General features: G+C 44.2%; 1 protein-coding gene across 1 annotated transcript in view; it reads right to left on the minus strand.

Moving 5' to 3' along the window:
• The window catches only part of FBRSL1 (fibrosin like 1), a 534,150-nt gene that overhangs the window by 90,225 nt on the left and 429,617 nt on the right, over positions 1-14,308 (minus strand). The window contains exon 6 of the mRNA XM_084272242.1: positions 8,561-8,614. Coding sequence (XP_084128368.1) covers positions 8,561-8,614 — 54 coding nt within the window. The remainder of the gene's footprint in view (positions 1-8,560; positions 8,615-14,308) is intronic.

A 14,308-nucleotide genomic window follows, 5' to 3' on the forward strand; every position in this document is an offset into this window, starting at 1 on the left:
GTGATACAGTAGAGGAAGATGATGTCCATGTTTACAATGATTGAGGTCAGGATGCCCAGTAGTTTGCTCAAATACCCTCGCAGGCATGAGATACCTGACCAGAGAGTCACATGAAGTGGTTGAACTTTGAGAGGCTCAACCTCTTGCTCAAACAGGGCCAGCGCCTATATTCAGGCAGGTTTCAAAGGGCCTTGGTGAGCCGAATCTGGATGGCAGTTCTGGACTGATTCCCTCACTGTTTATTTAAGTACCTTCCTTTCCCAGTGACTTTGACCTTGGCCAGACCTGTATTTTAAAAACCGCATTATTTTGCAATAAACTGGTGAGGAAGTACTCATTGCTTCAATTTACAATACAACCACTGTACTGATCTGAGTTCAAGCTCAGAGAATGAACCTTCATACTTCAAACTAGCTGGATTCAGACATCTGAGTGGCAACTGGGAATAAAATTCTCTCTCTGCCCAAATGGTTTCATTTAAGCCAGCTTGAACCTCAGCTCAAAACCACTTTCCCAAACAGTTTAAGTTCTAGATCGGTAACTAGAGATCTCGAGGACACACTTGCTGCTGAAGCTTGAGTAAGTACATGTTTCCAGTTTCCATGTTTGTTTAAGTAAGTGACAAAGATGGGGGGACGAAAAGCAGTTCCCTTAACTAGAATTCACAAGTGCAATCAACTAGAAAATCTCCTGCCTGCTTGTGAGACAGAGTCAGACTTTCTCAAAGACGGAAAGACGGATCTGCTTAATGCCTGGCAGTACGTACAAAGCCCCAAGTGTGAAATCCTGACCCCACTGCAGTCCGTGGCAAAATTCCCATTGATTTCCTCAGGGCCAGGATGTTCAAACCTGTTCAGACAATTCATAAACCACCATTTCAAGGGCACACCTTTGCATGAGATTCCCAAGGGCCTTTTGAGTTTTGACTTAAATGCCTGGATTATTTTTACAATTCCAGTTATGGGTTCTTTGTTCGCAGGGAGTTAAGCAATACAAAGAACACAGCAGGAGAACAATGGAGGTATTACCATACACGATTTGCCTTTAAAAAAATTCTCTTTCTTTTCATGAAGTTATAGATCCAATTTCAGTCTTTATTATCACTTTGCCATGTGAGAAAGTGGTTCTTAATTTTAATAAAGGAAGGGAGCTTCATATTTCAACAAGAGCTAAAATGCTTCCTGCGATACAGGAGGTGGAAAGCTCTTTTGCTAACAGCTACCACAGGCCAAATTCGGGGAAGGAAAGGGAAATAATCAGTCCACTCTGAGTAAATAAATCTTGCCTAGGATGTACCTAACAGTGGGCAGTAGCCCAAAGACATTTCATCTGATGAGATAATTTCTGCCCCCCTCCCTTTTAAAAAAGGCAAATGAAGAGCTTGCTCTGCAAAGCACATATGAACATAAGCTCGGGGTCTGACCATGCAGGTACCCACTGCAGTCCATGCGGCACCACTGGCCTAAGAAAACTCTTTCCATCATGTTAACCAACCTGGAGAAAGAACCACACACGTACCTTCGGAGCCTTTCACTAAGATTTCAAAGTAATTTTCTCCCTCAAGACTACTTTGCCCTTAACAAGGAGTCTGCAGTATATCTAAGGAGGTTCTCTCCTGAAACTTAACTGTGTTCTATTTTTCGTGAAGAATGACAAGTTTAACCCAATCCACGACACAGAAGTAAATAACTACCCCCGATGCACACAGGCTTGTGCAGTTTACCTTTGAATAAATAGTATTCGAGGCCCAGTGCTCCATTTTCATGCTACTATAGGCATTTTAAAATGGAAATGCTCGTTGTGTTTGGTCAGCCGGAGCTTCGGATCTATTCCAGTTCTAAACACATTACGGAAATTCCTTTTCCCCCAAAGATGACCAATAGCCCTATTATTTTACAGCCTTTCCCATTAGACCCTGTTTACACTAGCGCTGGAGCCATAATAGCAAAATCCATCTTTAAACATGGTTCTCGCTGGCAAGAACTAAACATAGTTTTGTAAAATTATTTTTAATATCGTTCTATTTCTGTCTGTTCTGGCAAAGGAAATGAGGTTAGTTGTAACCTGAGCACCAAGAACCTGGTTGAAACACAGTCCATGTGGCAAGCGAGACAGAGATTCGATGCAACATACATTAAGTAGCCAATTTGCTTTTGTCCCTCTAATGCACCTCTGCATTTTCCCTTTTTTTTTTTAAAGGCTGAAAAACATGGAGTTTTATGGAGTCTGGTCAAGAAATCGACAACCTCCTCTCAGCCATCTGCCATCTCTTCCTTTACTCCTCAACCTTGACATATACGATACAACAAAACTGAAGGCAAGAGAGAGACCTTTGCAAAAGACCTAACTTGGGCTGCAGCTACATGGTCGCCCATACAAACAGGACTGTGCACTGTGCCAATATTCTCATTTTCCACTGGGAAAAACCTCAGGCATGGGCAGGCGAGGTGTCCTGCACAACTGGATGCCCCAGTTGGTGGGGCGTGCTACCTGGGAACGTTACAGAGCCGCAGACGGACAACGCGCTATTCATCATGTGTGCTGTTCATTGCTGCTCATTCTATACTCTGAATCTCAGTACAAGGGGAAAAGTAACCCTAAGAAACCAGGAGCCATGTCTGGAAGACATTTCTACTGAAATAGTAATAAGAAAATCGGCACGACACCTCCTGACAGATTTCAAGCCAGATCCAGAGAGAGAAATGCAGAAACCAAAGCGGTAGAAGAAAGTAGCATTTACGTCTTCCAACTCCTGCGTACAATTCCCAGCAAAGGGATTTAGCTGTGATGAACAACACTGCAAGATACAGGAGCAAGTTACTGTGTTTTTATGGTTCTTTTCAGGCAGCAAGAGTATGAAATCCCTGCCCTTCTCTCCTTGTGCCATTCATCTTTCGCAGGCGATGGAAAGCCACACACCCAGAGGGTGGTCCTGCTCTCACAGACATTAATACTTAATTGCCACAAATAAATTCCAACCTCGATGCTCAGGCTGCTGCTACCCTGTCCTCCTTTCCGTCCCTCACTCTTTACACTCATCGCAGCCCAGGATCCTCTCACACTACTCAATCAATCTCAGGACACACCACCTCGGAACAACAAAGAGGCAGCAGCACCGGAGGCTTCTCGCTGCAGCCAGCACCGTGAGTTGCTGCTACACACAACGACCAGCCCAAAACTCAACTCTGTGTCCCCCTGTCTGCACGTGTGCACACACACATGCCTCCTATTTTATTTTTTTGTTCAACTGGAATTAATCAGGGACGATAAACACTGTTTGTCTCCTGAAAGCAGCAGTGGGGGGATGAAATATGCCTCTTAAGCTTATCAGCTTCAGCGCCACTGAAGAGAAAGCTGGCTTCTAAGCCCAGGGATAATGGGCTGTCCTTTCAGGAAGGTATCAGAGGTCTCAGGAGAGGGAGACAGCACAATGGTGTGACCTTCAGCTAATAAAGCCCACCCTAGAGTCCAAAGAAGCTTGGGGAATATTGACAAAAGTTCATATTTACAACAGCCTGGACTCTTTCCAGATACCATTACCAGTTTAGAGAGCTGCAGTCTCTGTGCGAACACTCACACAGGCTTTTATTCTACCTCCTCCTTTCTTTCTTTGTTCCCATGCTGGCAGAAAAAAAAAAATTAGTCAGAAAATGGCAATTCTTCTGCTAACAAGGCCCCACCAGCATCTTTTTTAATGAAGAGAGTTATTTAAAATTTCAATTTCAACCTCAGCGCTATCCTCAACTTGAAGGAGATTCAAGGCCTCTTGCAAGGATTCTCGGTGCGTCATCATGCTCGTCAGGAAGAAAGCATATGTGTTTTTCTGGAAAATCTGCTGATGTATTTATAATTCTTTAAACAAAAAGGCAGCCAACATATTGTAAAATAAGAAGTTGTTTTTTGGTTTTGGTGTTGTTTTTTTGTTGGTTTTTTTTTTAACTAGGCACTGGCAATCTGACTGCAGCCCCAGTCAGAAACACGAACCCAAAGCTTTTTCAGGCAGAAATTGATTCTCCCCCTCTCCAAGTCTGCGTTGTGGTTAACAAAATGAGGTTTAGCCCATAACTTGAGTGCATAGGCATGACTAGAATACAAACAATAAATAATATTTTAAAAAACTGTTCATATGGTGAAAAAAGCCAATTTCAAAACATAAAAACTGTTTGAAGCAAAAGTTTCATTTTTCCACCTCCTAAAGTAGTTCCAAAGCAAATATATAAAAATAAAAGTTCAGAGGAAATCTGTTTTCAAGGGTAATTTCACTGAAATCAATATTAAATCTCAAAATATTTAATGGAAATAACATCTTCAGTGACAGGAGAGTTTTGACCGCACTTTTTCATCCATCCATGCCAGTCTGCCATTTTCACTTATCTGCCTCACAATTCATCTTTGCCATCCTGAAACTAATCTTGCTGGGCTAAAAGGGATCCAAAAACTGGAATAGGTTGGAACTTCTCCCAGTAACATCTTCTAAAAGGTGCCTCTGTATCCTGGCAGTCCCATTTACCATGCTGGTATTTAGCAGGCAGGAAGAAGGCTGAACAGACCTCTGTACGGACCACAAACTTCTTCCTTTTGCAGCCTTTGCTTTCCAGCAAAGAACCCGTTTCCACCAGCAGCTGCACTTACATCAGCTACACAGGCTCACAAGTAGTTTCCCAATTTCCTAGAGTTTTGGCCCAAGCATGCATTTCATCTGCTCTCCACCTCCCATCCAGCCACATTCACTGTTGGGAGAGTTCAGGTGATGGATTGCAGCCTGCCTGAATTCAAAGAGTCAAATTAGACATTCATGTTGTGCTTAATGCGCTCACACAAACAAGGTCATTGGTTGCATCAAGACTAATAGGAGATGACACACACTGGGACTGCATGACCCGGGGGACTGGTAACAAGATGAAGAGTCTTCAGTTCATGGCCACTATTTCAAATTCAAGCTTGATCCTACAGACATCCTACCCCTGTAACAACTGCTCTGCAACCCTCCTGAGACACAGTCACAGAAACCCAGGGTAGGAGCACATGGTCCTCCATAATCTCAGGAGAGAGGCACTGCAAACACCCTGACTGCAAGGAAGTTTTCATCACTGTCAAGGCTAACTACATTCCGTCCTTGTTCCCAAATGTTGCTCCAAATTACATCCATCCTCCTCTAGAGGTGAGGTAACAAAATCAATAAGCCGTACTGGATTTAGGGGGTGCTGTAAAATACCAGAAAAGAAATACAGAGCCCTAGGAAGTCAATAGTGCCATCAGAAAGATTAAACTGTGCTCATCTTGGAAAAATATCAACCAATTCATCTGGGGGGAAACGACACAGAGCTGTAATACTGGGAGAGAGAGAGCTGGAGAAGTGGAAGTTGTTGGGCTCCTCCAGCAGGAACCTGCAGCTCTGCTGGGAAAGCTAGAGCCCGGCCGGGTAAAGTACCTGTTGCCAGCCTGCCCGAGGCCATGGGGACAGAGAGAAAACTGCTGCTGCAAAGTGAAATCTAATTTTTTTTTTTTTTATGGCTAAGAGAAGGAGCTATGAATGATAGCCTGAAGCACTCCAAATCTGTTTCCAAGACCACCTCTCTACGCAGAGTTTCAAGGATGTGAGGTTCTATCTCCTGGCTGCCACCATGTCCCTAGCTAAGTGCTTTTTATTGCCTAACCTTTAAACCAGAATTGTTTTATTTATAATAGCAGTAAGTTCCTATTGAGAAGCTCCAGCAACAACTATGTCTGGCTGTAATTTTATACCTGTTTTCCATGGCAGAACCCCCTGGCTCTCAGGAAACCATGGGGTATTAACTGTATCCCAGAGAAACAGGCAGATCCAGGACACATCTTCTGCTGCGCTGGATAGGCAGCAGCTCCAAACAGCTGCCCTCTTCACTTCCAAACCCCAAACACTCAGAAAGTCTCACTTGTAGGGTATGATTTTAATGACAAACATTAGAAGTGAACGACTGAAAAAACAAGTTCAATCCTGAGGAGGTGCGAACAATCCCACCCATGGCTGTCCTGTACCCTGCCTTTGAGAAACCGAAACGGCCCAGTTGCATTGCCACACAACATGGCACAAGTCTTTGTCATCCTTCAGCCAAGAGGTAAAGAAAAATTCAGGGCTTGAAATTGCAAAGAATTAAGACTTAATATCAGCCAAGACGGCGACTGGATCTCGGAGGCCTGTTTCTCTCCGAATCTCTCCTTGCTGCTGTGATGTGCTCACACTGAAAATTTTCCCCTGAGCAACTGCCTGACTAAAATACAGCACACCCTTACCATAAAGCCCTTTGTTAAAACATCTTTGCCATAAAGCTGCAAAACCTTGGCTCCCAAGTACATTAAATCCTTATAAACCTGCCTTCATTTTAACCGCACAGTATTTCAAGACACAAAGCGCTTCTTCCGAGAGATAGCACTTTAATGAGGAAAGGGGTAAAATATATAAACCAAACATCATTATAGCATAATTTCCAGGAGACAAGCATGCTGTTATAAAAAGAAGCCATGGCAATTGCATTTCACATGGCTTGAAGATTTAATACTTTTAAAGAGCCACTGCTACTTTCAGCCACTGGTGATGTTTTTGTTTCGAGCATTACAGAAAGCAACCAGAGTTATGGGTCCACTGCCAGCTATATATTTTATATTCTGTAAATTGTTGCAAATGGTGGATTCAACTCTACTGCACGCTTGGAAAGTGTAATGTGGGTTAGACAGTACGGCACTGACTACACCTTAACGCATGTACTTTTACTTTTAAACCTTCCCATTCTTAAAGGGCGTTGCTTTAAATGCAATGGACACGGTAAATTACCCAAACCAGATCAAATTCATACTGGATTGAAAGTGCTTCTAATGATGCATCTTGTTCACATGTTAAACAAAGTCAAAGAAACCCAGCACAAGAAAAACCTATGGTACTGACAGACCACTGAAACTGATGGACATAACCCCACTTAATGCCACCTGTCAGAGAAGCCAAGGTAACTGGCACATCAAAGAGGATGCAACTGGTTCCCAAAAATGAGAATACTCAACTTGGTTTTAATACCTGCAATTCAGTTGCTTTCTAGAAAATGCCAAATGGAACAAATCCCCCAGCCAACCAGAAGAATGAACGATACCATTCTCCCAAAGAACAAGCTATCTGTCTATCCAAGGAACATCCTGAATTACATTGGTCTGGAAGACTTTTAAACTTAAATCTAATAAAAAAAAGTCATTATTGATTACAGTTCTTCCACATTAGTCCTTCAGATGGAACTTCTGAAATGAAAGCTTAGCAATGATTAGGTATTTACTATCACCAGCAGAGAAAAATAGTGAAAGAAGATGAGCATAAAGGTCACCAGAGAGACAGTGTGTATATATATATTTTTTTTATGAGAAGAAAACCAAAACAAAAAATCCTCACCACCCCCGCAAATAACCCCACCCCAAACCCAACAACAGCAGGGAGACTGCACTTCACAGCAGCTTTGACTTGAAGCACATAAAACACTGATGATGGATACTGAAAGTGAAGACACCAGTGGAAAATTAAACCCAACCAAGCACCAAAATTGCGACAGTTTGGTTTGCAGGTAGGTTTTTTTTTTTTGTGTGTTTCTTGGTACTACTTTAGAAAATTATGCAAGAATATCAGCAAATGATCATTTTAACTACTGTCAGATCTGGGTGAACAGCAGGGCAACAAGCTGACATGTAACGGATGCCTATAACCTGGTTAGGATAAGCATTTCCTCTTATCTCTCTGCTGTAGCTCATAATGAATGAAATTCTAGACTGAAGGGTCCTTGTTCTCCCTGACTACCAGCAGGTTCAACACTCACTACATACTACATGGCTATGGTGATTGAGTAACACTTCTGATTGCAGTTCTCAGAGAGGACATCTGAAGAGAACATAACACACCAGCCCTTTTACTAAATACAAGATCAATAACCTTGCCTTCGGGTCCCATTTCTAAGACATCTTCTAACAATTTTCATTTCTACTGATGTGACTCTTCTCCCCATGCTTACAGTAAAAGGGTAACAGGTTCCTCCCTCACCATCATCACTCCCTTGTAAGTCTCAGGAGACATTTCCAGCTCTTATCAACTTTTCCACAGGAGAAGACAGCAGGCTGGACAAGTCTGAGTCAGCACAGGAATTATCACAGGATGCCTGGCATGAAGGTAACCCAGCCTAGCACGTGCCTTCCCCTAACTCTGACTTCAACATTCTGCTTGGCTGTGCAACTAAACCTCAAGGAAGAAGGTAACTGCAAGCAAGTGCACACGCTACTTTTGTTTTACAACCTTCCCACCTCCTCCCTTTGTAACAGAGGGTTTGGGGTGCTAGAAATGAGAAGCCTTATCGGAGATGTGTAATGAGGCCCTGAGCTCACAGGTTAGCTGACATGGAACTGGTAACGGTGAGTTGGCTCGGAGACAGTGGCAGGGGGAGAAAAGGGAAAAAAAAAGGGAGACAGAGTGAGACAGACAGACAGCAACCAATTCAGCTGCAGGAAACCAAGCTAAATCAGTCCCAAGTGCCCATGTTGGAGAGACTTGATCTCATACCTTGCTTGTTATCAAGGCACTCCTGATACGAGTCAGCTCCAGTTCCGTTGCGGTCTACAGACAAAACAAAAAGTTTCATTCATATCAAACATAAATATTAGAAACTTCTCAAATGGCAGCCTTGCTGGAGCAACATGTTACGTGCAAATAGCGCTAGTTCTTTCGGAGGCCATGCTGGGTCGCCGACATAAACTGTGACTCGTTAGGAACAAGCTGCAATAAACTGACACCAGCCCACTAGGATACATTTATTTTTGTCCTGGGCAGTAGGCGCAGGGTGCTCTCCTCCCAGCTCTGCCCATCTGCTCCGTGCTGGTGAGGGCACAGGGGAAGGGATTACAGACACAGCTGCTCTAAGTTCCTTAAGCATGTGGAAGATGGAATACTTGGAGTTAAATCTGTCCTTATCCTGCCCGCTGTAGGGCCTATGAAACCACTGGTTTAAACCAGCAGATCCTGATCTGTAATAGACTCCTCTGTGGCTTGTGGGGCTGTGCTCCCTTTTGGGTTTTGGCTGCTACACTGTACCAAAGACAACTGAAAATACCAGAAGACACTTTCCAAGCAGGGCTCTTGCCTGGAAGCAGCGTTACTGCAGTCACCCCTAGTGTTATCTGACCCAGCAGCAGGAGAGGAGTTGGTCCGTGCCATGAAGACAGGGATGAAGCTCAGATTCCTGTACTCCTGTGTGCTCCACTCCCAAACCCAGGAGTGGTCGCACAAGGGGCATTTCACAGCCAGCATGGATATCACCTCACAAAACCCTTCATCTCCATTACAGGCTCAACTCATCAGCTGCATATAAAAATGGTTTGAACTGGAGGTTACCAGAATCAGGTCACAACATGGCTTAGACCTCAAAAGCAAACCAAAGAATGTTACAACGTGGCTTCTCCTCCTGCTTAGCAATCCAGTTCAGCCACAAAAATAAGTCTGGATGGCCCTTGAAAAACAGCATTAAATACGTCTGTAAACCCTGGATGAACTAATGCTCTTCCAGCAGTTTGCACGCACCTTACGGATCGTGCCAAGTATGAGTGTAACACAGCTGAGACCATGGGGTAGGTGTTTGAACACACTAAGGATCCTCAAAAGGTTCAATGTTTCGTACATCACAGATAAAAGTGGCACAATGGTGCCAAAATGAGTCCTGTTGTGCAACTACCAAGCCACTCGATGGGGTCACCCAAGGCATAGTACTCCTACCACACCAGCTCCAGCTGCACTGCAGACAGCTTCTCTGCTGGGTTAGTTCTTCCATACGCTGATCACACTAATAAAAAAGCCACTGCTGGGGACTTGGAGTTAGCATCCCACCAGGTTGAACTGGGCAGGCGAGCTGTCCGTTCCAGTAAGTGTGACAGTCTCACCGGCCAGAGAACCAACACAAGGGGGTTAATTTCTTTCTACTGTTGCTCTTCAGGGCCAAAAGGTTAGAAGTATTGTTCACAGCAGAAAAGGGACACCACCCAGAACACCTCCTGCCCAGGCACCTGCAAACAACCCTACTTGTGCACCTCCAGAAGCTGACCAGCTCCTGAACCCAGTGGCTTTCTGGCATCTCTTACGTGTGGCAAACATGTTCCCACACAAACCGCCCTTCCACCTTTGCTCAGCCAACAGCTGGTGATGGCTCCTTGGATGTCCGAGGAGACCAAGGGGACCCAGATCACAGTTAAAAGGCTTCACATTCAGCAATAGTATTTAATGCATAAAGAAGCAAGAATTAAGGTTGCCCCACCGTTTGTGTTGTGTAAATCCCAGATAATAGATCTTCTCCCTAATCCTAATGAGGCCTTCCTATTAAAATCTTTATTAGCTTTCAGCTCTGCAGATTGCCCAAAGGCTCATCAGTTTCCCTATCTCTCAGTACCAAGATCTGCTTTAACTTTTACAAATAGCTCTAAGATATTTCTCAGCTTATCAGCATTGCCAAGCAGCCTGTCTTATCATTACTGTTGCAGATAAAATAAATGAGCTCGGGATGATATGAATAATGGCATTTTCTGTAGGCTGGTTTCCCATTACATTTCCAACAGATTGTAGATTTAAACTTCAGCACAAAAGAGAAAAAAAAAACATTAAAAAAGCAGCAGAGGGGGAAAGGTGACGGGTTTTTTTCCTTCCCATTTCCCTTCCCTGTCTTAAGAGTGCTGGCTACGTTTCTAAGCTTACCTGATGCGAGCTAGTAATTAATTTTGAAAGGGAGCAGAAACACCTCAGCTCTGCTTTCTCTGAAGACCAAAAGCACAGTTACTTCTGGGATGTTTTTTCAGCTGCATTTGTCGGGGAAGAAAAAAAAAAAGCCAGGGCTAAATTGCAGTCTGCCTAATGAAGCCATCTTCATTAGTTTGCTCCTTTCCCTAGCAGACTAGGAATACCGGTCAGATTGGGAATTGAAATCATGAAAAGCAACAGAACTGCATTTGAATTAAAAGCCTGGGCTACAAAGGTCTCCGATGTCTGCTCGGGGCTGATTAGCAGGAGGCGCGTGTGGCAGCGTTGCGGCACCGAGCGGGTTCACAGCACACGTTCGCGGGTAAAGGCAACGCATTCGCGGGAGACAAGGGAGCTGAAAGACTAACACGTCTCTCTCTCCCCTTTCCGTGGCAGCGAGCTGGGAGGTCATGTTCTGGCAACCATTTTCTGCCTGCTCCCTGCAGCAATCACTACAGGGTTAAACGCTTTTCCGCTCCCCAAATTCCGAGCCCTGTCACTGTATCAAGGTTATCTATTATTGGCAGTGACAGGTGAAAATTAATCTCCTAATTATTTCTTGCTGCGTAATCTGCACTGAAGAAGTAACATAAAAGGATTACAGTACACCCTCTACGGAAGGCTTTGCTAGAGAGCCAATCATCCGGGGAGATAGAAGGTATGTGGTAAAGAGATATTTATGATGGATTTCCAACCATTTTGAAGGCAGGCTATAACTTTATAACCTACAGCTTTGGAGTAAGGATCTATTTGCCAGTATCTTAATAGCCTACATGCTTTTTTATTGTTGACTATTCCATGGAAAAAAAACAAACAACCCACCAGACTCACACCCACTACATCCCCGATTCTCCTTCGGTACTGCAGTTACAGCAGGAACAGTACCCATGTACAGATGTTTTATTACCCCCGCCCAGAAACCTGATGGCAAACCCCACACTGAGCTTGCTTTAACACAGTATTAAAAATCTTGTTAACTACCTTCCACAGCCATTTACCTGCACCATTTTTTCCACAAGAACAGAAGCTAGACAGAGTACTTCCAAAATTAAAAATATGGAGGTCTTTTTTTTAAAAAAATCTCATTTTGTAAGCAAGCTAGAAATATCTCTGGTAACAACATAAACAGCCACCTTGAAATGCTGTCTTAGTGTAAACCCGAACTCTTCTCTTACCACCCACCCACAAGCACAGTTTATTTTTGTAGTATCAAAGAACACACATTTTATTTATCTTTAACCCTTTCAATGCACCATGTAAGGAGCAAAGGGATGCTTTAGGAACCCGGTTTTCGATATCCCTGTCAAACAGCACCATCCCAATTTAAGTGTACAAGACCCACTGATGACAGGTTGCCGCCCTTACCATTTACAGTGACGTTAGCTACCTCAAGAGATGCTCTCCCACTAAACCATGCCTGTGAAATGGATAACACAGGAGTCAGGGTAAAACTCTGGCAGGGTGGAAGATGACCACCCCAGCATCACCATCAGCCATCAAGACCTTCTACCAGCCTCATGCACATGTATTTTCACCTTCCCTGACAGTGACCTTTTCTACAGGGTGCAGAAACGTCACTAATGAGGTTATGCAAATTCTCAGTGCTTAAATCCAGCACCTTTTCCCACTCTTTTTTGGAAAGCCAAGCCCTGCCTCCAACTTTGAAAGCAACGTGGTGGTCAGCAGCGAGCGCACACCTCTCTGGTTTGGATCTCCCACGATCAGGCTCTCAGCTGGGCGAGTCAGACCACAACCGACACTAAACCGAGACACCAACTAAAACCATCCCGACGACACTAAAATTGGGTCCATCCTAGGAAGCCCAGCCCCAGCTCACCGGGTGCAGTGCGGCCCGGTAGCCACACGGTGGCACGCAAAATACTACGAAATATCATCAATGAAACGCTGGAATGAGGGCCTGGACTTCGAACCAGCCATCGCACCTTTAACTTCTTAAAAACTAGTAAGAGCAGCGCAAACCCGCCTGGATTGGAAGAGCCCCCATGAGGGGTCACTGCGTCACCTCGGCTGCCCGCACCCATGCACAGGCAATTCTCAGAGACCCCCAAAACGGGCACACATCTGGGGCTCGGGGCACAAAAGCTGGGGCAAGCCACTCAAAACACAGTAACAATAATAGTAAATCGCTAGAATCACCGACACTTGGGTTCTAACCCAGTAACGCCAATTAGGCAAATTCCCCAGCAGTGACAGAGGTGTGAAGGCTGTTCACCTTTCTCTTCCTCTGTTGGTTTTAACACCTCTGGGCCCATGTGGGGGCAGGCGCTGCCAGGCAGCTCTGCGTCCGGCTCCGGAACGCACTGGGGCCTAGCGAGAAAAATGCTGAAGGGTAGGTGTGTGGAAATGATTCCCCCCCCCCCCCCCCCCCCTTAAGACAGCTGCTACTAACAGTGTAAGGGTGTGTTTAAGTAATTTTTAACAAGTGCTTTCTTCTCCATCGGAAAGTCGGCTCCTAGGCAATCCTCTGCGTCCTACAAGGGCTCCGAAAACACCTATCAGCTACCAAGTTTGAACGAATCCACAACATCACAATAAGCATTTTTATGTATTTCATTTTTACCAGCACCAGGATAAGGTCATTCATGTTTACACCAGTAAGGCTAAAGATATTCTCTTCCTTAGGACATAAACAGAAACATTATAATGAAGCCTAGAACAGAACATAAGCCCTTAATGGTTTACCCTTGGCATTAAACAGGTAAGGAAATTATTCACTCCCATCTCTCATTTTGCAGACATTTTAATCTTATGGGTTACCTAATCTCTTACAAAGTAGTTATGAGAACAAAAGAAATGTGTGTATGGAGGCAAAGCACCCACCTACTAACATATCCGTGCTACTTCTAACAAGCCCATTTCTCAGTAACACGTTTTGCTTATGGAAATCTGAGGAACGAATTCCTATCCATAGGCATTTTCCCCAAATGCTCCATCACCAACCTCATTATGCGATACAGAAATTCTCCCAAGGGATATTATGTAATGGCAATCCCTCCTTCCTCTCCCTAAGGAGTATATTTCTCATTACATCTCCTAGTAATTGATCAGTCTAGGAAATCATTTCTGGTAAAACCATATGTTTCTTTACCTAGTTCAGAATTCCCATCTTTATTCAGAAGGATGAAAGACTGCAAGAACCCCCAATGCTTCTGTTTCTCATGCAGAATGCCAATCTTTGCTCAAACATGCAATCAGGGAAGGAGCAACACTTTCTTGTACCTGCCTGACTTCTGATCTCGTAAATTCCTTATTCCAATGACACAAATAATTTTACTTGGCTGCATCTTCTGTAACGACTTCAAAAAACCTGCATCGTATTCAAAGGTATCCAGACAGCACGATCCCTAGCTATCATGGGACACTCCACACCAGGATGCTGGGAGTCAAGAGAGGGAGGGGAAAAAAAAAAAGGAAAGTAAATAAAAAGAGAGAGATTTCAGGCAGAAGATGACATGCACATCTGTGCTTTCCAAAAGTGCCGTACAGCACAGCCTGGCTCACCAAGGAATG

The sequence above is a fragment of the Gallinula chloropus genome (assembly GCF_964237585.1).
Source record: "Gallinula chloropus genome assembly, chromosome: 17".
NCBI lineage: Eukaryota > Metazoa > Chordata > Aves > Gruiformes > Rallidae > Gallinula > Gallinula chloropus.